The sequence below is a fragment of the Pteronotus mesoamericanus genome, unplaced genomic scaffold (assembly GCF_021234165.1).
Source record: "Pteronotus mesoamericanus isolate MK-2021 breed Mesoamerican mustached bat unplaced genomic scaffold, CSHL_Meso_final scaffold_54, whole genome shotgun sequence".
NCBI classification, from domain to species: domain Eukaryota; kingdom Metazoa; phylum Chordata; class Mammalia; order Chiroptera; family Mormoopidae; genus Pteronotus; species Pteronotus mesoamericanus.
The window spans coordinates 60,285,747-60,310,761 of record NW_026555321.1 but is presented as its reverse complement, the minus strand read 5'-3'; the positions used below and the strand labels follow the sequence as shown (position 1 = coordinate 60,310,761).

The 25,015-nt window shown below is 41.3% G+C and overlaps 1 protein-coding gene across 1 annotated transcript in view; it reads right to left on the bottom strand.

The window, feature by feature from the left end:
• The window catches only part of MMP16 (matrix metallopeptidase 16), a 269,641-nt gene extending 265,059 nt beyond the window's left edge, over positions 1-4,582 (bottom strand). The window contains exon 1 of the mRNA XM_054595067.1: positions 4,451-4,582. Within this exon, the coding sequence (XP_054451042.1) occupies positions 4,451-4,582 (132 nt within the window). The remainder of the gene's footprint in view (positions 1-4,450) is intronic.
• Between the last annotated feature and the right edge of the window lie 20,433 nt (positions 4,583-25,015).

The following is a 25,015-nucleotide window of genomic DNA, read 5'->3' as shown; positions in this document are numbered from 1 at the left end:
AGACAAGGCCTGTGTGGCACAGTTGGTTGGGCACTGTCCCAAGAACTGAAAGGTTGAAGGTTCAATCCGTAGTCAGCGCACATGCCTGGGTTGCAGTTTTGGTCCCTGGTTGGGGCACGTACAAAAGGCAACCAACCAATCAATGTTTCTCTCTCATATCGATGATTCTCTCCTTCTCTCTCTCCCTCCCTTCCCCTCTCTCTAAAATCAAAAATTAAAAAAAAAACTTAAAAAAATGTTATTATTGAAGCCAACTCTATCCTTCCATGAGAGGAAAAGGAGACTAACAGAGAAAACCCAGCTGTATAGACAGGTTGAACTCGGCAGACTCTTTGTGGATTTCTCATGGGGATAGGAAGACAACCTGCCTCACTAGCATCTATTCCCCTTACATGGGCCTCATGAATGACCCAAATGTGGGCATCTTGACCAGGCCCTAAACAGCCAAAAAGTTCAGGAGGATCACACAAGAGACGTCCGGAACTGAGGACCACAGAGCCTCCCGATCTCCTGGTCAGCGTCCTTGGCCCTATGTGCATCTGAACACATACTGTGGGTGTCTAGAAAAGCCTGGGGTCTGGCAGCACATAGAAACCTTTACGAATCACTCGCATAGGCCCTGTCATTGACAAGCATAAACTATGGGATATAGTCAGAGTGTCCCTTACTCAAGGAGGCTAATCAGATCCTGGGGAAACCATGATTCCATGAGCAAATGAAATAATGTTGATCACAGGCACAAGGAGGAAACAAGATATATGAAAAAAGTGTTCCTAACATATGACATTTTAAAATCTGCAAAGTATAAATTTTTCTCTCTGGAATGTTTTATTGTCAGATTTACATGCAGCACAGAGCTACTCTAAGCAAACACTAACCTTCAGGTAGACTCAGATGAACCAGACAAAAGTAAATAAATACTAAATCTATCTTAATTGATATATATATCAGTTTATATATATATATATATATGTGTATATATATACACACACACACACACACACGGCAAGAAAAATGTAGGAAATGGTTACACTCATAATTTATAGTGCTTGTCATAAAATATCTTTTTGAAATCTAGAATCTCTCTTCTTTTATTAAAAACAACAAAATCATTTTTCCTTTATTAAGATTTTTGTCACAAAAAAGTCATCATCTTCCTATGCTTTGGTAAGTGCATTATTCAGAGAATTATGTTATTTTACCATTAAATCTGGCTAAAATAATTTTTCTCACTAGAAATGTGTGCTGTTGTTTTAAAAACCTTAAAATACGTGGTTCATTTATTTAACATTTTACAAACTATCAAAGTTGAAGATGAAAGTTATTACTATCATGAACTATAGTTTCAAATTTCACCACAAAAATGTCTGCAGTATACGAGAAAGAAAAGAAGGAAGAAAGAAGGAAAGTGAGCCAGCCAGCCAGCCCAGGATCATAAAAATCGTAACAAGAAAACTATTATAGAGACAAAATGATTTGTTAGGGCTTAAATCATGATTCTTTGCCAACACACTGTCCTCCCTGACCAATGATCAGCTGTGATGCGAGTGCTGTCCAGTGACAGCAGCATGCCTTGCAGTCACTACCAGCGATGTCCTCCTGTGTACCCACTACTTCTTACATGCTGAAGTCATACTCCTCAACATATAAAACCCTGTAAACAGATGTGCACTGGAAATGTGGCATTCACAACGGCCTGCCTGCAATAAGTGAGGTGGGGGTGAACTGCATCTCCTGCAGAGTCTGACCCTTCCTGAACTGTGCATGTTACTTTTGCTTCTTAAAAACAAGAACAAACAAAATAACAAAACACACTCTCTCTGTAACAGGTTTTCATCCACATGTTAAAAAATGTCTTCTGGTCTGATGATGGACAATTCTGAATGTTCATACTCTTAAAATTTAGACAGGAAAAAACATGACTACCTCTACCCAATCCCTGACCTCCAGGAGAACAAACAGGTTTTTAAATCTTAAGTTATAGAGATGAAAAGGATGGGAATCCCACCAATTTGTGAAGCTGGGTGAGAAATAAAGCATCATCATCTCAGTGGTCAGCAGAAAAAGCATCTCTCAGAGCTTCCTTCCAACTGTAACAACTTAGCATGCTTGCTAGAAAAAATTATGATCATATGAACTTCATGTATGATTGATACCATTACTGTTTAAGACTGTCCTTGACAATCAATCAAATGAAGCACTGCCAGTGCAGGCTTTGCAACGAAGAACAAGGAACACAATCTAAGTGCCTTTTCTAAAGAAGAATGTAATGGTCTATGTTTCTTATTAGTGTTTCCTACCAAAAAGAAGCATCTAATGAAAGTGAATTAGTCAGAAATTCATGTCAGAGAATATCCTATCATCCCCCATTCTTTACAGTATGGTGAATTAACCAAAACCTACATTTATGATCAGAAAAAAGAGAGGTTGTCATTTATACCAGGAAGTATATTAACCCAACTAAGGATATGGTCAAGTTCTTTAAAGATAACTGCTTAAGAAAAATATAATGAAACATAATCTACTCTAAATCATTACAAAACTTCCATTAGAAAAGCTTTTTAAGGTGTCAGATGACACATGCCTCAACTTTCATAATTAAATCTTTACATTGTATAAAAATATGGATGGAATAACTTACATACTTTAAAAATGGGAAAAGAGCTAATTTTTCCATAAACCATTTTTTTCACATATACCTTTAAAAAAAGAAACTATCATCGAATTTAAAATTAAAATTTGGGGGGTAAAATAACAACTTTTTCTTGTATAATAATATCTGATTGAACTAAGTTATTCAAACTATAAAGGAATACAATCAAATATATGTTTAGCCCGAAAACATTGATGCTACCCCAAGGATGTCTGGAAACAAATTTCAGCCTCCAAGCAGGCAGGCCTCTCAGGCCACAGTAAGCAAGAGAAAACCTAGCACTTGCTTGTGCCCACTTCACCCCCATCACCATCAGCACTGTCTGTTTATAGCACTATAAATGACAGACTGCCACTTTCATCCTGCAGTCTATGAACTAATTACATCTTCATTTCAACATTACATTATCTCTTGACTTAAGTATTAGGTACAAATATCCATCTGTGGTGTATAATGTAATTCCACCAGCTCAAATTTGCCATCAAGAACAGTCTGGACATTCATCCCTTTTCCATCTCTCTTCCTATCGAGAAAAATAGTGGCATTTTTCAAAGGGTTAAACAACTTTGGTTTTCAAACTGGGGTTTTTGAATAATATAATCATCCTTAACATCTGTAAACTTCTTTAAGTCGTTCCAAAATGGTTGCTACTTTTTCAAATGCTTTGTTTCTCTACCAACCCGCACTTTTGACATGGAACCCTGAAAACTGTTTCTGTAAACACAGAGAAATAATATTAGTGTGTGCCCTTTCACATGGCACTTAGGCACGCTTTGTATGTAAATATGTTACATGAAGTGGACCGTGTTCACATACTGCAACAGGTACTGCTATTGTGCAAACACACTCCCAACAGAATGCTTTGAAGGATCAACAACTTACGATAACAAAATCAATGATTCTTCAGACTTAGTCTTAATTTTTCTGAGATGTCAAAAGACAGAGACCTAATGAAAAGACATATTTTTTACAAGACCCTCTTGCTGCCTTCCTCACAGTGTGTGATAAACCTGGGTCAGAGCCCAGGTGGACACAGGTTCCTCACTGGCTTTGGTTCAGAGCTGATGGCAACAGGGCCACTTCTGCAGAGGTCTGGCTAGTCCTTACCCCTAAATTCCCTTCCACTTTGTGTCCGTTTCCAGAGCTATCAAAGCAAAACCAATGACAGTCTAAAACCTCCCCGTTTTGCCACAAGAGTATGAAATCAAATTAAAAACACACCTCAGAACTATTACATTGGGCCACGTTGATATTCGAGGCGGGGGAGGGGAGAAGGACACTTAGAAAGAGCTGATTCCACTTACTCCTGTGTCGCTAGCTCCCGTTCCCCTGCATTAATTTAGATCTAAATGAGAAAAAGACTGGTCAAGTGTTGGGTGACAAAGCAGCATGAGATTAAACACAGCAAGTATCCCCCAGGCCTCCAGATTCAGATTTTAACCTCCTTTGTTAGACGCGGAATGGGAGAAAGGTCCCCGGAACAATGCCCACGCAGCAGGGATGCTAGACAGCCAGTCCTGGGTCCTGTGACTCTGGAGCAGTTGATGTCACCCTGAACTCCCTGAGCCCCAGGCCGGCCTCTCCCGGTAGCAGCGGGATGCACCGCCGCAGCCGAGCACGAAGCATCCTTTGTGCCGCGGAGATAACGGACTTGGTCTGGTCTGCGCGCATCCATCACCGAGGTGGAGAAGAGCAACTCATCTGGCTGGAGAAGACTATGGGCAGCCCGGACTCGGGAGAATCAAGCGTGTCAGGAGCGGCCCAGCCAGGGAAAGACGACCAGAGCGGTACCCTTACCTCCACATTGAAATACTGCTCCGTTCCGCAGACAGCAGCACATAAAATCCAAAGGAAGGTTTGCAAAAAAACCGCCCCCGTGTGATGCACGAAATCCAGCCGTCTTCCAGAGCCGAGAGCGAGTAGAATCATAGTGGACTGGGCTCCAGCAGACGCACGAGTTCCCGGCGCCGTCCCCCCTCCCTCTCTCCTGCTTCCTTTCCAAAGTACTGGTGGGAAGGAGCCCGCAGGTTCACGGCCGCTGGCCGGGGCTGGGCCACGCTCTGCAGCAGGAGCAGCGCAGTCAGGTCAGCAGCGGCCAGCGGTCACCATCGTCGCCCAGTGCCCCGCCCGACCCCGCGTAGCGTCCCACCCGGGCGTCTGCCCAGCGCGTGGTCTGCTCCGCCTCAAGCTGGGCTCCTGCGGAAGGGCCGCGTAGGCTCACGTCCCTCCAGAACGTTCATCCGTAATCTACATAACTCCTCCTTCCTGCCTTCCTCTGGGTCCGCTGGCGCCAGGCCGGGGCGGAGACGCGCGCGCGCATACACAACCACACGCTGGCACACACATACATCTCCATACATATACATCTGCACACACACTCGAGCACACAATCTGCACACAGCCAGGCGTACGCACACACACGCACGTGCCCACACATCCGCGGGCGCACACCCACACACATCGGCACAGCAGTACACACACAGCCAGGCGAACGCGCTTCTAAGGAGACGAAGGAAGAAGAGCCGCCACTGCATCTCGCCCTGGAGGCGACTAGGGCCGTGGTTGGGGAAAAGTCTTACACAGATTCCCCACCCCTATACATTGCGGCCAAGCTAGTCACCTCGCCCAGACCTCGCCCAGACCCAGAGCCCTTAGAAGCCTTGCTCACACGCTACCCGAGAATACTAGCGCGAGGGAGAGTGGCCCCGCCTAGTCCTGGAGGTGACCCTGTCCCCCATCCAGAAGATGGGGGCGCTGGGCAAGGGGAAACGCAGGAAGGGGGTTTGAGTGACCAAGCTTGGGGACCCGGAGATGCAAGTCCTGGCGTTCAAACTTTGCTGGGCTCCACCGACCTAGCCCGTGGCCTGTCCCTCCCACCCCACGCCAAGTTCCCTCCCGTATTGCCACGTCCCGACCCTGCAACTCGGGGAATGTGCAAAGGGTTGGGGGCTGAGATCTAGTAGAACACAGAGGCAGGGAGAAAATGCTCACTTTCAAAGGCCTCCCGTAGGTTAAACAAGCCTGCGCCTTAGAATACAGGAAGGGTGTTCCTAGGTGCTACCGCGCTGGAGAGGGGTGGGCGCAGGGCTGGCTGGGAGGGAGGAAAGGGCAGCCGGAACTAAGGGACAGCCGGAACTAAGGCGCTGGCGGAGTGGGTTTGGGGGTTGTGATGGCTGGCTAGGAGGCTGCCGCTGGGGGTGGGGCTACAGGATTTGGCGGAACGGTGCTGCTGCAGGAGATCTCCCCTGGGTTTGGGTTCACAGGGAAGGGTTGCCTCGGGGGTGGGGAGGTGTCGCTGGCGGGAAGGACGCGATCTCGGCAGGGAATTCACGGGCAGCCAAGAGGCCTGGAGATGCAGCGGTGAGAGGCTGTGGATGGTGGCAGCACCCAGCAGCACTTGGCAGGTGAGGATTTGGCTGGAGGATCGGGGTAAGAGCGGCTGCAGGCATGTGTTTAGGGGCAGGCCAGTAAGGATGTTTCTCCTTGGAACCAGCAGAGGGGAAGCGGAGCTCCCTGGAAGTGCGGGCATGATAGAGAATAAAGAGGGCTCCAGGTATGACAGGGACCTAGGTGCGACAGAACGGAGAGCTGACCAAGCTCGTGTCATGGAGAGCTGGTAAAGCAGATTTAGGGCTGCCAGAGGGCATGTTTGGTAAGTAGGTGGAAAACGTTGAAAAACACTGTCAGCAGTTGCATCGCAAGGAAAGTTCTGTCCCAAAGAGGAACACAAAAGAAGATGAGGAATGGGACTTTGCAGCTAAGACTTTAAAAACTGTAGGAAATATGACCAACCAAGTTTGACCAAGACTCTAGGGGAGCCTTTCCTGACAATCTACGCTGCACAGCAGATCCTATCCACAAAAGAAAAGTGAACCCTTAATAAGAAGAAATACCCTATCTATATTAGCATATTAAAATTCACGGAACGTTCCCACACACTGTAACTCCTTTAATTCTCACAACATCCATGTTTTATTTTTTTGTTTCATAGATGGAGAAAACGATGGTCATAAAAGATAATATCCAACAAACCATTCATGGGGCAGGACTGAGTCCTGAATTTTCTGACTACTAGGTCAGTCAGTACATTCCCACTACACTCCAGTGATTTTCCATATAGAAATCCATTTCTCCCCTGAAGTTTTACAACTCTCAGGTGGACACTTACAAGGAGAAACAATTAGAAGGCAACACAGAGAACAAGGTCTTTATACAAAAATTATATGGTTCCCTGTGTACAGAAAGTAACAAAATGTGGGCAGAGCATTTGTTAATAAATCAAGTGAAAAATGAGAGAGTGAAGAGATACAAAAAAGTATATACATCTAGCAAAGTGCAAAATAAGAGAAAGGGTACAGAAAAAAGAAAAGTTTATACTCTTTTCCTAACCCTTGAAATAGTATGGAAGAGAGGGGAACAAAACACATTCACATGAGATGTAGATGAGGAAACAGTTTTAAAAGCTGCAGTCCTTGCTAAATGAGTCAGAATATTAGGAGACCTGATTAGGAAGTGAGTGCAGGGCCATCAGTAAGGAGGGATTTCTCAGGGTAAGCAACCTGTTTGTCAAAGAAAATACCTCATATCTGAGCTCATTAATAGCGTCTGTGGAGGACATGATACGGGAAGAAGCTTGCAATGAAATATTAAGTTAATATTTGATCAAACAGGCAATAAAGATCGCTGTACCATTTTAGACAGGAATAAGTATCCAGGGAAGGTTATCTTCAAAATTATGCATAGGATTGGCCACAGGGAAAGACTGAGTGCAGTTTAGCTGTGATCTGTGAGGGTCTATACTGGTGAGGTAACCTTGGAACCCATGCTTTCAAGGAGTCACCCTGAGGGAAATGAAAGTAGGGAATCCTAAATTCAAAAGATAATCTCAAATTAATGATTAGTAATAATGGTAATTTTTACACACATTGATTAAATTCATTCATGAGTATTCAGTGAGCACTGAATGAATGTTCAAGGTTCTAGAAATACCAACAGAAATAACATCCTGAGACAGACATACACTGTTGTAAGAACTTGGGTAATTACATATGCAAGATGCTAGCAAAAAGAGAGGAAGTAGTTGATGTTCCCTGAGGTCCTTGGAGAAAGCATCGCAGATTAGTGATTTTCAGAAGGTATTTTCAAGAAAGTGTAAAGCTACCCCGCAGATCAAAAAGGAAGGCTATTTCAGATCTGTGTGCAATGGAGGAATAAACATACCAGCTATACCTGGACCAACACAAATGCTTTGTCAGGGATGAAAGTGAAGGTGTGTGTAAGGCCAGGTCAAGGTCACACATTGCACCTGTGTGCAGAGATCAGAGCAAAGTCTCACATGCCACTTTAGGCCTTAGACTTTACCCTAAAGGAATTCTTGGGAAGAGATTATTCAATCTTCACTACGTTTGTTGTGTATTTGCCAACTCTGGAAAGAACCATCTTCTGGAAGTTCTCCTCACATGTTTCACTTCATATGTAATATTTACTATCTTTGTAGACCTTCCATCTGTGCCAGTCCAATAAGCCTGATGCAACTGCTCCCTGTATGGACTCAGTTGGGTGCATGTGCAAGGTAACCACTGTCTTTGTTATCCAATATCTCATCTGCAAGGCTTATCTTTTAAGATAAGATAAGATAAGATGAGATGAGATAAGACATAGAAAACCCCTATTCTTATATCTCAGTAGTGTTAGCTTCTTCATGGGTGTTGTTGGAGGACTTGTTTTCCTATGTGCAGTAAGTTAAAAATGTAGACTATCACCTGCCTTTAGAGAGTTAATGAAATATTTCTTCACAAATCTTAGCACTGCTCTGTGCTTTCTGTCACTTCTCACAACTTTTCCAAACTAATGAAGTATGTCAGAATTATATGTGAATGGAGAACAGAGAACCTAAAGAGTTTAAAATAAAATGAATAAGATAGCCAAAGAAAAGAAGTAATTGCCCCTGGTGAAGTTTAATAGCAATTCAATAAAAAATTAAATGGAGCAAAGGGGGTCTGAGGAAGTAAATGATATATGTCACTCTGAGAGGCAAGTGACAGATACTTAGCAGCTGAGTGGCACATTGGGATGTGAAAGCAATTATAGCTATATAAAATGACACTAGAGGTAAATAATATATTACAATTGTCATTAAACCAGATTCTTAATAAACTAGAGCCTTAGAAATGGGTTCCACAGCTTGGAACATTGCATAAATGGTTCACTCCTCTCTGATACCAATTTAGGGGTGTCTTCTCTATTTGCATAGTTGAACCTGCAGTGTATTTTGAAATTCAGAGAATATTGAGTTAGTCTGAGCTGTTGGCATTCTCTCATGCATCTGTTATTAGCAGGGAGCACATACATAAGACAATCAACTAAACCCTTTTTGTTTAAAGGGTGCTCCCTGTGGAACCTTCAGGTTGAGAGCTTGTCAGAAATGCTGACTCTCTGACCACCCCAGGTTCCCCTGTGATCCACACATGGGGTGAGATGGAGAAAGTATTACCTTTCATCCTGCCCTTGATGATGGTATGATTTTTTTGTTGTTGTTTCCTTCATTGACTTAGGCTCTTTGCACCTTCATGAGTATGAGTGTTGCTCAAATATTTGATATCCTGTTCATTTATTTGTTCATGCATTCCTCCACTGAACATTCATTAACAACTGTAAAATACCAAACAATTGAGAATGTAGATAGATAAATGTGAAGTTAAGATCAACCACATCAGTTTGTTAAGGCATAAGTCAATGTGAGTAAATCATAATATGACATTGTGGTAGGTTATTTAATTTTTTAGTAAAATATGTGACTATTCTCTATAAGATTAAAATTTATCCAATTAAAAGTCTTAAAAATGACTTAGAACAAATTATCGGTACCCAAGATTTTCTTCAACATCAGGCATCACTGTATATTTCTAAGTAAAATCGCCATCATATTAACCCAAGGAAGCAGAAAAATAGTTTATGCCTCGATTTAGACACACGTATAGTTTCCATAGGACAACCAAATATACTATTCAGAGATGCCATTTAAGTGTTACTCTAATGAGATCTAGAACAAGAATGCTTTTGGAATTTTAATTTATCCCTTTCAGAGGTGTATCTGCATTCACCCATTTTAATTATGTTTTAAAAATTCTTAGTGCAGTTATTTTAAAGATAACATTCATTTTCTACCTTTAAAGAGTCTTATTCAGGTGATTATTTTACCTTAGAAAATAAGATAATGAAGTTACTGGATATTGTTTACATGAAATGTGCTTAATTTTTCATTTTCATTTGAATTTCATTGAGATCAAGCTTCCTAGAACCTTGAGGACTCAACTGTTTTCCAAAAATTATAGAAACATCTTTGTTGAATGGGAAGGGAGTGGATGCCTCATTCCACATTCCAACTCAATGATATCTTGAAGACTGACTACTTTATGAAGAAAATATTTAGTGCAGCATCCAAGGGTGTATGGCTTGGTGACTTTGATCAATTTGTCCATACAGAAATTGTATACTTTTCATAGCTAAAATCATTTTTATAATTATTTTTAAAACTATATGGTACCGAACAAACAGAGTCATTCAAATATTTTCATTTAAAAATGGAACTAAAAACATGAAAGTTCATGATTTGGGATACTAACCAGGAAGAGAGAAATATACTTGAAATCTTTTTTTAAACACAGTTATCCATAACTTGTTGCAAATCCCAGGGAATGTTAAATCTCAAAATTTCAGGGACTTTGTAGATATTAGCTCAGTTTCCTATGCAGGATTTGAATCCTTTCTGCAATGTCAAGTTTTTAAATTTAAAAACCTCTACTATTATATCATAATTATTTAAATATTTATGAGATCTCACTAAAATTCCATTCTAAAATTTACTTTTAAATGTTCCTTATACAAACAAAATCTATATTTTCAGAGCATTATGTTATATTTATTGATCATCTGTTATTATAACATAATGTCTTAGGGTTATTAAATTCATTTTTTTCAAATTATCAGAGATTTCTCACTGACATATATACTTAGCTGTACATGAACATTAATATAATGTAGGACATTATTTCTTGTCTCTTAGGATAGGAAGATCCTTTAGAGGATAAAATTAATACTTTCCCTCAGGAAAGATATAGATTTCCTTTTATTTATTTATTTATTTTTTAAATTTATTTATTTTTTAAATATATTTGTCTCTGCCTCCCTCCCACCACTTTTCCTTGCCCCCTCCCTCCTTTCCTCCCTCAGCTCTTCCCCTTTGGTTTTGTCCATGAGTCCTTGCTATATGTTCCTTGACTTGCCCCTTCCCTTCCCTTTCCCTGCCCCCACTTCCACCTTCCCTCTTGTTTCTGTTGATTTATTTTACTTTCAGTGTTGCTGGTCTTCTTTTTCTTGCATCTTTGTATTGTTGGTTAGGTTCTGCTTACAGGTGAGATCATATGGTATTTGCCTTTCGCTCCCTGGCTTATTTCGCTTAGCATAATGCTCTCCAGTTCCAACAATGCTGTCGCGAAGTTTAGTAGTTCTTTTTTTTCTTTCTGCTGCATAGTATTCCATTGTGTATATGTACCATTACTTTTTAATCTAATCATCTACTGATGGGCATTTAGGTTGCTTCCAACACTTGGCTATTGTAAATTGTGCTGCTATGAACATTGGGGTGCAGAGGTTCTTTTGTATTGGTGTTTTGGTGTTCTTAGGGTATAGTCCCAGCAGGGGAATCACTGGATCCAAAGGCAGTTCCATTTTCAGCTTTTTGAGGAAATTCCACACTGCTTTCCATAGCGGTTGCACCAGTCTGCATTCCCACCAACAGTGTACTAGGGTTCCCTTTTCTCCACAGCCTCGCCAGCACCTGTTGTTTGTGGATCTGTTTATGATGGCCATTGTGACCGGTGTGAGGTGGTACCTCATGGTGGTTTTGATCTGCATTTCTCTGATGGCTAGTGATGCTGAGCATCCTTTCAAATGCCTCTGGGCCCTCCGTATCTCCTCCTTAGAAAAGCGTCTGCCCAGGTCCTTTGTCCATTTTTGGATTGGATCGTTGTCTTCTTGGAGTGGAGTCGAGTGAGTTCTTTATATATCTTGGAGATCAAACCTCTATCTGATGTATCATTAGTGAATATATTTTCCCATATGGTTGGTTCCCTTTTGATTTTGCTGATGTTTTCTTTAACCGTGCAGAAGCTTCTTATTCTCATGAGGTCCCACTTGTTTATTCTTTCCTTTATGTCCCTGCTTTAGGAGACACATCAGTGAAAAAATTGCTGCATGGGATATCTGAGAGTTTCCTGCCAATATTCTCCTCTAGGACTTTGATGGTGTTGTGACATATATTTAAGTTTTTTATCCATCTTGAGTTTATTTTTGTGTATGGTGTCAGCTGATGATCCAATGTCAATTTTTCACATGTAGCCGTCCAGCTCTCTCAACACCATTTGTTGAAGAGGCTATTATTGCTCCATTTTATGCTTCTGCCCCCTTTGTCAAATATTAGATGTCCATGGAGACCTGGACTTACTTCTGGGCTTTCTGTTCTGTTCGACTGGTCTATGGGTCTGTTCTTGTGCCAGTACCAGATTGTTTTCAGTATAGTGGCTTTGTAGTAGAGTTTGATGTCTGGTATTGTGATCCCTCCTACTTTGTGTTTCTTTCCCAAAATTGCTGCGGCTATCCGGGATACTTTATGGTTCCATATCAATTTTTGTAATGTCTGTTCTATTTCTGTGAAATACGTCACTGGTATCTTAATAAGGATTGCGTTGAATCAATAAATTGCTCTGGGTAGTATGGATATTTTGATGACGATATTAATTCTTCCAATCCACGAGCACGGTATATGCTTCCATTTATTTGTGTCTTCCTTAATTTCTTTCTTCAATGTTGTATAGTTTTCTGCATACAGGTCTTTTGTGTCTTTGGTTAAATTTATGCCTAGGTACTTGATTTTTCTTCTTGCTATATGGAATGGAATTTTTTCTCTGATTTCTTCTTCTTCTATTGCATTGCTGGTGTACAAAAATACCTTTGATTTCTGAATGTTGACTTTGTGTCCTGCTGTTTTGCCAAATTCACTTATTAGGTTGAGGAGTTTTTTGGTAGAGTCTACAGGGTTCTCTATGTACACTATCATGTCATCTGCAAACAATGATAGTTTTACTTCCTCCTTTCCTATTTGGATGCCTTTTATCTCTTTCTCTTGTCTGACCACTGTGGCTAGGACTTCCAATACGATGTTGAAAAGGAGCGGTGAGAGCGGACATCCTTGTCGTGTTCCCGATCTTAGTGGGAAAGCTTTCAGTTTTTGCCCGTTGAGTATGATATTGGCTGTAGGTTTTCATATATGGCCTTTGTTATGTTGAGGAATGCCCCATTTATTCCCATTTTGCTGAGTGTTTTGATCATAAATGGGTGCTGTACCTTATCGAATGCTTTTTCTGCATCTATCGAGATGATCATGTGGTTTCTGTCTTGTCTTTTATTTATGTGATGTATCACGTTTACTGATTTGCATATATTGAACCATCCCTGCATCCCTGGGATGAATCTCACTTGATTGTGGTGGATAATCTTTTTAATGTATTGCTGGATGCGGTTTGCCAATTTTTGTTGAAGATTTTAGCATCTATGTTCATCAGCAAAATTAGCCTGTAGTTTTCTTTCTTTGCAGGGTTTCTATCTGGTTTTGGGATCAGGGGGATGCTGGCCTCACAGAAAGAGAATGGGAGTCTTCCCTCCTCTTGGATTTTTTGGAATAGTCTGAGAAGGACAGGGGTTAGCTCTGCCTTAAATGTTTTGTAAAATCTCCTGTGAAACTGTCCGGCCCTGGGCTTTTGTGTGCTGGGAGTTTCTTGATTACTGCTTCAATTTCCCCAGCTGTTAGCGGTCTGTTCAAGCTTTCTGTTTCTTCCTCCTTTAGTGTTGGAATATTATACTTTTCTAGAAATTTGTCCATTTCATCAAGATTTTCAAATTACTTGGCATATAATTGTTCATAGTAGTTTCTGATGATCATTTGTATTTCTGTGGTATCAGTTGTTATTTCTACTCTTTCATTTCTGATATTATTAATTTGGGTCCTCTCCCTGTTTTTCTTGATGAGACTGCTTAAAGGCTTGTCAATATTATTTATCTTTTCAAAGAACCAGCTTCTGGATTGGTTGATCCTCACAATTGTTCTTTTTGTCTCTATGTCATTCAGTTCTGCTCTAATCTTGACTATTTCCTTCCTTCTTCTTGATCTGGGATTTATTTGTTGTTGTTTCTCCAGTTCTTGAAGTTGTAGTGTTAGGTCTTTTATTTGAAATATTTTTTATCTTTTTTAGGTAATCCTGCATTGCTACGAACTTCCCTCTCAGGACTGCCTTTGCTGTGTCCCATAGGTTTTGGACTGTTGTCAGTTCATTTTCATTTGTTTCCAGAAATTTTTTGATATCTTCTCTTATCTCATTATTGACGCATTCATTGTTTAATAGTGTACTGTTCAGTCTCCATGAGTTTACAAGTTTTTGCAGTTTCTCTTTGAGGTTGATTTCCAGTTTCAAGGATTTGTGGTCTGAGAAAAAGTTTGGTATTATTTCAATTTTCCTGAATTTGCTGAGGCTTGCTTTGTGTCCTATCATGTGGTCTATCTTTGAAAAACTGCCATGAGCATTTGAAAAGAATGTGTATTTTTCTATTTTGGGATGTAAGGTTCTATATATGTCAGTTAAGTCTCTTTGATTCAGTGTGTCATTCAGCGCCACAATATGTTTATTAATGTTTTGTTTGGAAAATCTGTCCATTTTTGACAGTGGGGTGTTGAAATCCCCTACTATCAGTGTGTTGCTGTCTATATCTTTGTTGAAGTCATCGAACAATTTCCTTATAAACTTGGGGGCTCCTATATTGGGAGCATATAAGTTTACAATGTTGATGTCTTCTTGATAGATTGTTCCTTCAAGTATTATAGAGTGCCCCACTGGGTCTCTCTTTATGGCCTTTGTTTTGAAATCTGCTTTGTCTGATACAAGTATGGCAACCCCTGCTGTTTTCTCATTCCCATTTGCTTGGATTTTTTTTTTCCATCCCTTTACTTTCAATCTGTGTAGGTCTCTTGCTCGAAGTGGGTCTCTTGTAAGCAGCATCTGTGTGGGTCATGTTTTCTTATCCATTCAGCTATCCTATGTCTTTTAATTGGGGCATTTAGTCCATGACATTGAGAGATATTACTTATAGAAACTTACTCATCGTTTCTATTTGTACCTGTTGTCCTCTCTGTCTCATTCTTTTCCTTCATCTGCTTAAACCAGTCCCCTTAGCATATCTTGGAGTGTTGGTTTGGTAAAGATGTATTCTTTTAGTCTTCTCTTGTCTGGGAAACTCTGTATTTCCCCTTGTATTTTAATGGAGAGCTTAGCTGGGTAGAGCAGCCTTGGCTGTAGGTCCTTGCTTTCCACGGCTTGGAATATTTGTTGCCATTCCCTTCTGGCTCGTAGTATTTCTGTTGAGAAGTTAGCTCCTAGGCATATCGGAGCCCCCTTATATGTTACTTTCTCCTTCTCCTTTGCTTCCTTGAGGATTCTCTCTTTGTCTTTTATAGTTGCCATTTTAATGATGACGTGTCTGGGAGTGATCCTCATTGGGTCTCTCTTGAGTGGGGCCGTCTGTGCCTCCTGGATCCATGAGATCTTTTCTCAAATAGGGAAATTTTCCATCATTACTTTTTCAAAGAGGGTCTCTATCCCTTGCTCCTCTTCTTCTTCTTCTGGTATCCCTATTATGTGGATGTTATTGCGTTTCAGGGTGTCCTGCATTTCCCTCAATGCCCCTTCATTCTTTATGAGTCTTTTTTCCATTTCTTGTTCTTTCTGGGAGCCTTTTTCTACCTTATCCTCCATCTCACTGATTCGATCCTCGGCTTCATCCAGCCTGCTTTGGATCCTTCCACTGTCTTCTTCAATTCAGAAATGGGATTCTTCATATCCTTTTGTGTCTTCTTGATACTTTCTAGGTCCTTTTCCAGACTGATTTTGCTGTAAGATCCTGATAGTTTCTCTGCAGTTTCTCATAGTTATCTTTGAGCTGGCTGAGCTCATTGAGCCTCCTTAGAACCAATGTTTTGAATTCAGTATCTGATAGTTCCCTTGCCTCTATTTCATTGAGCTCTCTCTGTGGGGAGTCCCCTTTTCCACTCATTTGGGGGGAACTTCTTTTTCTTCCCATTTTTGTGAGAGTCTGTTAAGTATTTTTGTCCTTTACTTTTCTTTCTGGGCTTGCCTCTGATGTCAGTTGTTGACACTATAGGACCTTGAGTTGTTTGTTTGAGCCTTCCAGGAGTCTAATATCTGTGTCTGAGTCCTGCTTGGAGCAGCTCTGTGACCCCTTCGGTCAGGGTTGGGCTATTTTTTGGGATCTTGCTGCACTCTCACGCGGGCTCCTTGAGTGTGCTCTCAGCGTGGCAGGATCCCCCACCTGCCTGGGCTCACACGTGCTTGCCCCAGACCAGGGGGCTTATTCTCGACCTCAAGTACTCTTCTGGCCCCCCATGGCACGCGAGTTTCTTGGCACTGGTCAGTTTAGGGTATTCTATTGTGTATTTTCCCCACTTTTGGCTCTTTGGGTGAGTTGTTTGCCCTTGCCAAATGGGGACTACGGAAATGGGAGGAAGTCACCTCCAGGACTCTCAGGTTAATCCTGTCTCCGGTCTCTCCTCCAGGGACTCTGGGCCACTCTACTAATTTTGTGGGCCGCTCCTCAATCGGGGGCGGGCAGGTCAATTTGCGCCTGCCCTTATCACTCTGTGCACTCCCTCGCAGGCCGTATGGGTGCCAGTCTGTGTGAGGCCTTGCCGGCAGGTGCAAGCGTTCGCCAGCCCTCCCGGGTCACGCACACGCTCGCCAACCCTGACCGGTCACTGGGCGCAAGTGTGCGCCCCTGCACTGGGTGTTTTGGGGGTGTCCTTGTGTGCTTTTCGGCTTTTGGCTCTTTGGGGGTGTGGCCTCTTCCCGCGCAATGAAGACTACGGCAAGGAGAAGGAGTTGGGACTCCCCGGTTCCTCCTCCTGTTCTTTCCCCAAAGCCTCCGTTTCTAGTCTCTCCTCAGGGGTCTCTGGGCAGTTCCATGACCCCTTCAGCCAAGGATCCACCCCGTCTGTGGACTGAGTTTCAATCGCAGGCAGTCTGTTTCCTGCGTGCCCGCTTCTGCCTCTTTGGGGTCGTGCATTTCCAGCCCACAATGGAGACTACAGAACGGGGAGGGAGTCGGGACTCCCCCGTTCTTCCTCCCGTTCTTTCCCCAACACCTCTGTCTCCAGTCTCTCCTCAAGGCTCTCCCAGCCAGTCTGCACTCAGCCCCGTAGCTCACAGGCATACAAGCTGTGTGCGGAGCGCACAAAAGGCAGGTTAATTGATTCCCTTATGCCTGAGTGAGATGGTAGCTGCAGAGTGGGAGGCATGCCATCACCGGGGCTCTACCGGCCTCCGTGTCAGTTCTCTTCACAAATTTTCCTCACCAGTCTTTTCCCAGGCACCTGCCCGCCCTGCTGCCACCTCTACCCAGAGATCAAGGAGGGTGGCTGCCACTGCAACTTTTGTGTTGGCCCTTTAAATGTCTCTTTGCATCCCCAGCCACCTGTCTCTGGCAGAGAGCGCCCCTAAGCTTTTTGGGGTTGCGTTTTGTCTGTATTTTCTTGGCTTTAGCTGCTGTAGTTTAGCGGTTCCTGTTTATGATTCAGACCCCGTTCTTCTCGGGGGGACGCTAACTGGCCGTTTCAATGTCCCTCTGGTGCCAGTGCCCGTGGGCACCCAGCCCACCCTCTCGAGCCTCCACCGCACTTCTCACCTGTTGGGGTGTGTGAGAGTCGAATCCACTGTCCGCGTCACCAAGGTTCCTCTCCCACTATCGCTCCACTGCTTTCCAGCTTATTACTCCATTTTTTAGTTGCAATTCCAGCTTGGTTTTGGGAGGAGATCAGCATGACTCCCAATCATTCCTCCTCCATCTTCTCTCTCCTCAGATTTCCTTAATGAGAATTACATCCTATACAGAGCCACGCAGTTCTGCCTTTTTTCCTTTTTTCCTCTCCTAGTAAATACTGTGACCTTCAGTAGAGACACACCAGTGGACATGGGAAATTTCATTGAGATGGTTGTCTGTCAGTAAATTCAGGCCGGGCAACCACTCTGCTCTATATATTCTGCTTCTGAATTGAAGAATTTGAATCAGATAATTTCTGAAGTACCCTAAATTTCTCAAACTGTGAATGTATAAAATCACGTTAACTCAAAAGTCATAGTCAGTACCTGTCTGGCTAAGTAGTCAGAATTTAAAACATTGGACTGGATATAAGTATGATTTAACCTAATTTTTTTTTTTTTTTGCTAATTTTTTAAACTTTTAACGTTTCATATCATGACTGTACTAAGTGAAAGTATTTTTTAGTTTACCCTGAATTAAATGCAGAACAGCACGTGGACTGCTGTAATAGTAAGGTGAGTTTTTAAACCTGCATGAGGCTTCAACTCCTCTAAACATGTCAGGGTGTGCCTGTGCCTACGTGGCACGCCTGCCTGTCTTCACCACTAGGGGTCACCGTACTGCGATGTCTGAGCAGAGGAAGATTTAAGCCAGTCAATGCTTTTTGGCTTTTGATGTTTTGTTTTGTTTTGTTTTGAAGCAGTTCAGCAACACATGATATCCATTTTTTTTTATTTAACTTAAAAGATAACTTCTATGTAAAAATGGTTTTCATACTGACATACAGGTGAATTGTTCTATCATAGAACTACTTTTATGGAAAGAAGAAAAAAATCATGTTTTGTTTCCCATCCCCACAGAGTATCTGCTTCTCATTGAACACTTGCACTTTATTTTTGTATTATCAATTGCTCCAGGAAATCAGTAAAATTTCCAAGTGTTTTACAACATTCAGTATATTGATTTACTATAAGGTGGCTATTTATATATTTGTAAATAAGTATGTGTTTTTTAATTCCAATAAAATGAATTAGAGATAAATTATAACAAATAATACTATGTAATAATACTAAATTATTATAAAAGTTAAAAAAGGTAGGTTTTTGGTGACAAGTATAATATACATCAATAAGAATTTTATCAAGTTAAATTTGGCAATATCTAATTCTCTTGATGTAAATGTTGTTCACATCTCTTAGTGGGCAACTGAAAGTTTTAACATTCTGATTATAAAATGGTTTTTAACATTGCTTGACTGAAAAATATATTTATCAGGCAGCAAAGGTTACTTAGGTTAAGATTGCCAGATTCAGCCAATAAAAATACAGGACTCACGGTTTGATTTGAATTTCAGATAAGCAACAAATAATTTTTGGTATAAATATATCCCATGCAGTATTTGGGACATGCACTAAAGAATTATCTGTTGTTTATTTGAAATTCCAATTGACTGGGAATCTTGTATTTCATATGACAATTCTTTTTAGGGTATAAATATGTATATACAAGCAGTTAAAGCTATTTCTGAACTACATACACATATAAACTATATGTTTATACATTATATATTTGAAATAAAGTTTCATCTCAATTTCTGGAAGTCAAATTTCAGACTTTTTTTAATCCCCACCCAAGAATATGTTTATTGATTTTAGAGAGAGAAGGGGGAGAGGGAGAAAAAGAATCATATATATGAGAGAGAAACAACCCGGTGATGCTCCAACCAACTGAGACACCCCACAGAGCCAGTGCTCAAACTTCAGATGTCTTAAAGGCTGAAAGCTAGACAATTAGAATTACAGGACAAAGGCAGGGGAGGAGGGAAGACTAGGAGTGAGGGAGGATGAAAGGGAAGGGAGAAGAAACAGACACATGTCTCTGGCTCTGCAAAAGTGTTCCGTGATCATCTAGCAACTGAATAACCAAGTACAATGTCAGAAAAAAGATTATGCCTAACAGTCAGAAATTCGTTGACTTCTTACCAAGTGAAAAAGAACACTCATACTGGCAAGCAAGTGCACAAAAACAGAGAACGATATGGGAGAGTGGCTGAGAAAGCAACAAGGACAGTCAGAATTGATGGAGAAAGTTAAAGGGAAATACAAAGAGCCACAGCACCTGTGATAGGAATGGTAGTCTTAATGGAACGAGTTAGGTCAAACCAAAGGTCCCTGGAGAGCAGGAGAGACCCTAGGTCCAGTGGAATTCCCCCAAATACTTCAAAGAGGCAGGGGGTCAGGAAGGTGCTAAGGTGGAAAATTAAAAACAGCATGCATTCTCCAAGGCAGAGAGAGGCTGACAAAGCAGAAGGCACAGGGTTTAGGGTACATTGCATAACAAAGGCAGATTAAGCAGCTCTAGGCTTTCCCTGAAGGGAAGGAATGTGAAAGGAGGCTGCTGCCCTGGGCAAACTATAAACAAAGGCAACATGTCTGTGCCAATGGGAGCTGGAAAAGCCACTCATGCCATGGGGGGTGGTTGAGTGGGGAAGCTTATACAACACCTGTGTGAGCTGCAGGGGCCAGATGCCCCATCCTGGATGAAAAGATGCCTGTGTGCCTGCGCTTGGCTAGGAAATTTTTGTCCTTATTAAAAATGACAGCGGATTCTCTCCTTATATTTAACCTCTGGCATTTTAGTTATGGTGCGTTTTGGTGCTGCCCTCTTTGGGTTCAAGTTGTTTGGGACTCTCTGTGCTTTTGGAATTCTTGTTTCTTCACTCTGTCCTGGTTGACTGTTTATTTCTTCCTTATGTTCCAAATCATTGATTTGAACACCAGCTTCCTTCCCATCACTTATGGTTCCCTGTGGATTTTTCTTAATTTCACTTAATGCAGCCTTCATTTCTTCCCTTATGTGTTTGCCATACTCAAAGAGATATCTAAACATCCTTTTCACCAGTATTTTGCACTCTGCATCTGATAGGGTGACTATCTCTGTTTCCCTTGTTCTTTTTCTGGCATTTTGATCTGTTCTTTCATTTGGGCCATAGTTCTTTGTCTCCTCAATTTGGCAGCCTCCCTGTGTTTGTTTCTGTGTTTTGGGAAAAGCTGCTTGGACTCCATTTCAGCGCACTTGTTATGTTGTAAGAGGTGGAGCCTTAGGTATTTGTCAGAGTGGGGCAACCAACTTCGCTTCTTTGTGGAGCTGTATCTGGGGGAGGATTTTGAGAGGGAACACGGCTGCTTGCGTGGCTCCCGCCTTCTTTCCATTCCCACATGCAACTGGTGCCCTTCTAGATGTTGCCCTAGTGTTGAATCCCAGAGTGGGTGGATTTGAGTATGTTCTAGGCTGGTGCAAGTCCTTTAAATGGTCTCTCCTGGGATATGTTTGATAGTTTCTTCCACCACCCCAACCCCACAGGTATTTATAGCCAAAAGTTATGAGGCTTTATTTCCCCAGCGCTAGGGACCGGGACTGCATGGTTTGGCCTGGGGCTGGGGTGGCTCACTCTCCGGGTGTCCTTTCTGGTTTTTATCCACCACAGGTGAATGTGGGACTACCTGTTCTGTCCCACTGCCTCTGCTTCCTCGCCACCATCACCATACTGTGTCCTCTCTACCCTGGTTCCCCTTCTCCGCCCCTCCTATCTGCTTGGTTGAATATTTCTTATTTAAATGTTTGATTGTTGGACTTCTATACAGTTCTATTTTCTGGCAATTCTGGTAGTTCTCATATTTTGTTTTGAGATTAATTTTGATCCTTCTTATGGTAGTGTGAGGAGGCAAAGCATATCCACTTATACCTCCATCTTGGCCCGAAGTCTAAGAGAGAATCTTAAAAGCAGCAAGGGAAAAGAAGAGAGTTACTTACAAAGGAGCTCCCATAAGACTATTAGCTAATTTTTCAAAAGAGTCTTTGCAGGCAAGGCGGGACTGGCAATAGATATTCAAAGTGATGAAAAGCAAGGACCTGTAACCAAGGTTACTCTATTCAGCACAGCTATCATTTGGCATTGAAGGGCAGATAAAGTGTTTCCCAGATGAGGTAAAGCTAAAGGAGTTCATCATCACCAAACCCTTATTATAGGAAATGTTAAAGGGACTTATTTAATAAAAAGAAGATCCGAACTATGAACAGTAAATGACAACAAACTTACAACTATCAACCACTGAATATAAAACAAAAACAAACTAAGCTAACAACTAGAATAGGAAAAGAATTATAGAAATGGAGATCATATGGAGGGTTATCAGTGGAGAGGGGGAGAAGGGAGAACATGGGAAAAGGTACAGAGATTAAGAAGCATAATTGTAAGGTACAAAATAGAGAGGGGGATGTTAAGAACAGTATAGGAAATGGAGAAGCCAAGGAACTTAAATGCATGACCCATGGACATGAACTAAAGGGAAAGGGGATACCAGGTCAAAAGGGGAAAAGGGGGAAAAAATTCTAAAACTGTAGTAGCACAATCAATAAAATATATTTTAAAAATTAAAATAAACAAAAAATAGAAATGGTAGCCAAAAGAGGATCAAAGACCCCTGGGAGCTGACAAAAGTGGTGGACACAGGCATACCATAGGAAAAAGCTGGACATTCCCACTGGCTTCCTGCACATATGGGATTTTGGGAGGGCCTTTTAAAACCAAAGGTGTGGAAAGGTGCTCGCTCTCTTGGTTCTGCTCTTAATATGGAGAAGTCTCTTGTTTCTTGGGTCCAGGACTCTTGCTCTGGAGCTTGGTTAAAGCTTTCTGTAGGTTTTTGGAATGCAGATGTTCTGGACCTCGGGTCTTGCTCCCTGTATGAACAGGAGCGCTCATGGGATCAGGAAGGTGTTGGGTCCATCAGGGGCTTAGAACTCACATGGATGTAAGTTCCATGTGACTCACACTCCTGGAAGCAGGGTTCCAGGCTGGGACATGTGCCTCCCTGGGATCCAGCCACTAGTTTAGCACAGCACATGGTTCCTGGACAGCTACATGGAGACTGAGAACTGCTCACCCCAGGCCCTTAAAGAGAGAGATGCTGCTAGAGGATGGTGATTCTGGAACCCATCAGTGCACATTCCAGAGAGGATGGACATCTGTTTGCATGAAGACAGTTAAGGAAATGAGGAACTTCTGGGCATGGTTTTTGTTTGTGGTCTTTTGGGGAGCAAAAGAAGTGCTAGGTCTCATGGGAGAGAAGGGCTCAGAGCAAGAGTGCTCTCAGCTCCTTCAAAGTCAGAACCCTGTAAATAAAAACCCATTTTCCTTCAACAGAAGTTGTTGGGTTATATATAAGGTTGACAAGTGGCTGAATCCCAGTTTGCATGGTTACATTCATGGGAATGGAGAACTAGTGACTTGAGCCAGCTCTGGTCTCTGTGAAGGTGTAACAAGCTGGGTCAGTCCCTCATTCCCAGAAACTACCCTGAGCATCATTGTGCCAAATTACAGCCCTATTGTCATTAGCCAACTCTACTCTATACCATGTTCAGTGCAGAAAGTCAGAAGGTGATGGCAAAACTGTTTTTACTTCAAGTAATTACCAAAAATACAAATCTATCTTGCCTGCCACAATTCTGAGGATTTCAGTGGTATGAGAGAGGATATGGACTTTGCCTAAAGCCACATAGCAAGTGCAGGGGTTAGGATTCAACCCCCTGTTTTCCAGCAAAGCCCCATGCTTATTTCACTTAGCACAATCATCATGCCGAACAATGGACTTAATTGTTCGGGAAGGAGCAGCAATCTGGTGGAGATGAGTGAAGACAGTTTAGGCCTGGCATGGTGGCTTATTTATGGGGAGCAACTCAAATTAAGGATACTTTAGAACCCAGCTAGTTTGGGAAATTGAGAGAATATCCTTCTCATGATCTCATTCTAATGGAAAAGACATATTGTTTTGTATGAAAATGCTTAGCACTGAGTCATTATTCATAAAGAGATTCAAGGGAACTCTGGGAGATAGTGGGTATAAACCTTGATAGTGGTGATGGTATCATGGGTGTGTGTCTACCTCCAAACTTGCACACATTAAATATGTGCAGTTCTTTGTAATCAATTATACCTTAATAAAGCTAATAAAATTAATGCACATTTGAAATATTTTTATTTAAGAAATACAACAAAATATGTCATTAATTTTTAGGAAAACAAAGGGAATTTAGCTTAAAGTGGCAAGGAAACAACTATGAACCCATACAATTGTAGAATTTATGGGCAGTTTGGAAAGAATTGAATGTATAATGTACAAAATAGTGAATTGTTCTATTTTCACATAAATTAATGCTGCAATTAGTAAGTATCACCAAGACCACATGGCCATTATCTGTGTATAACACTATTTGTAGTTAGGGCTATTTTTATACTGACATTTACTAAAAGTATAATGAATAATTTATCAAACAAAATGGACCCAAACACTTTACCTAATTTTCAAATATTCTTCTATGTTGAGAGTATACTCTAGATATTGGTTATGAACACTACTTACTTTTTTCAATTTAATGAAGGTTACTTATCATTTTCCCAACTTTCACACTGGGAAGAGTGTATCTGAATACTTCTTTGCAATTGTCTTAGGCTAGCATCTTTCTGTCTTTGAAACTGTAACAAGGACATATATAATTTGTTACTCATGGTGCCTTCCACTTTTTTTTAGGTCTTAGCACAAAGTCATGGTTTATTTGTATTTATGCAAAAGTCCTATCTTCTTAATCTAATTACCTTTTATTTATTTTTATGGGATTTAACTTGATTTTATACACTTTATATCAGCTTTTTTTTTCAGAAATCACAGTTGATCTCCTATTGTTTATATCTGCAATTTTAATGAATGAAGTTAAAAAATAATAACCCTGGACTTTGATTTACATCTAACCTTTAAAATTCCAATTCATCCTCAAAATTCATAAGTTAGAATGCCACCCATTTCTCAGCAGACACTATACTATATAAATCTATTTGAGGAATGGTGCTGTGCTGCAATATGCAGGCAATGGAGTCACAAGTGGATATAAATCATGTGAAGTTTAATTCCAAGAAATGTACAAAAGTATAAGACAAAGAAGAACATAAGATAGTGCAAACTTAACACAATGGATGACATGGACATAGGTAAAGAACATAAACAAGATCAAGAGTTACCCAGTTTAAAATAATATTAATAATAATAGGTATAACAGAAGAAGAAAGAGGAAAACTAACTAAAGGAAAAGGTGGGAAGTGGAGGATCAGAACTAATATTTATAGGACATTTACTCTAAGTGGATCAGTAATCACCACATTCAATCTTAATATCTCATTGCCTCTCCTTGCTAATACATGAACAGGGGCAACAATAGACCTCCTCATGGTGTAGTGAAGAAACATGTGATGTGCTCAGAGAAAATACACATCTTGCTGTGAAACAACTTCAAAAAGCAAAGATGCTAAATTCAATTATTATTACAACATACCATATTTTGGCATGTATAATGCACACTTTTTTGCCCAAA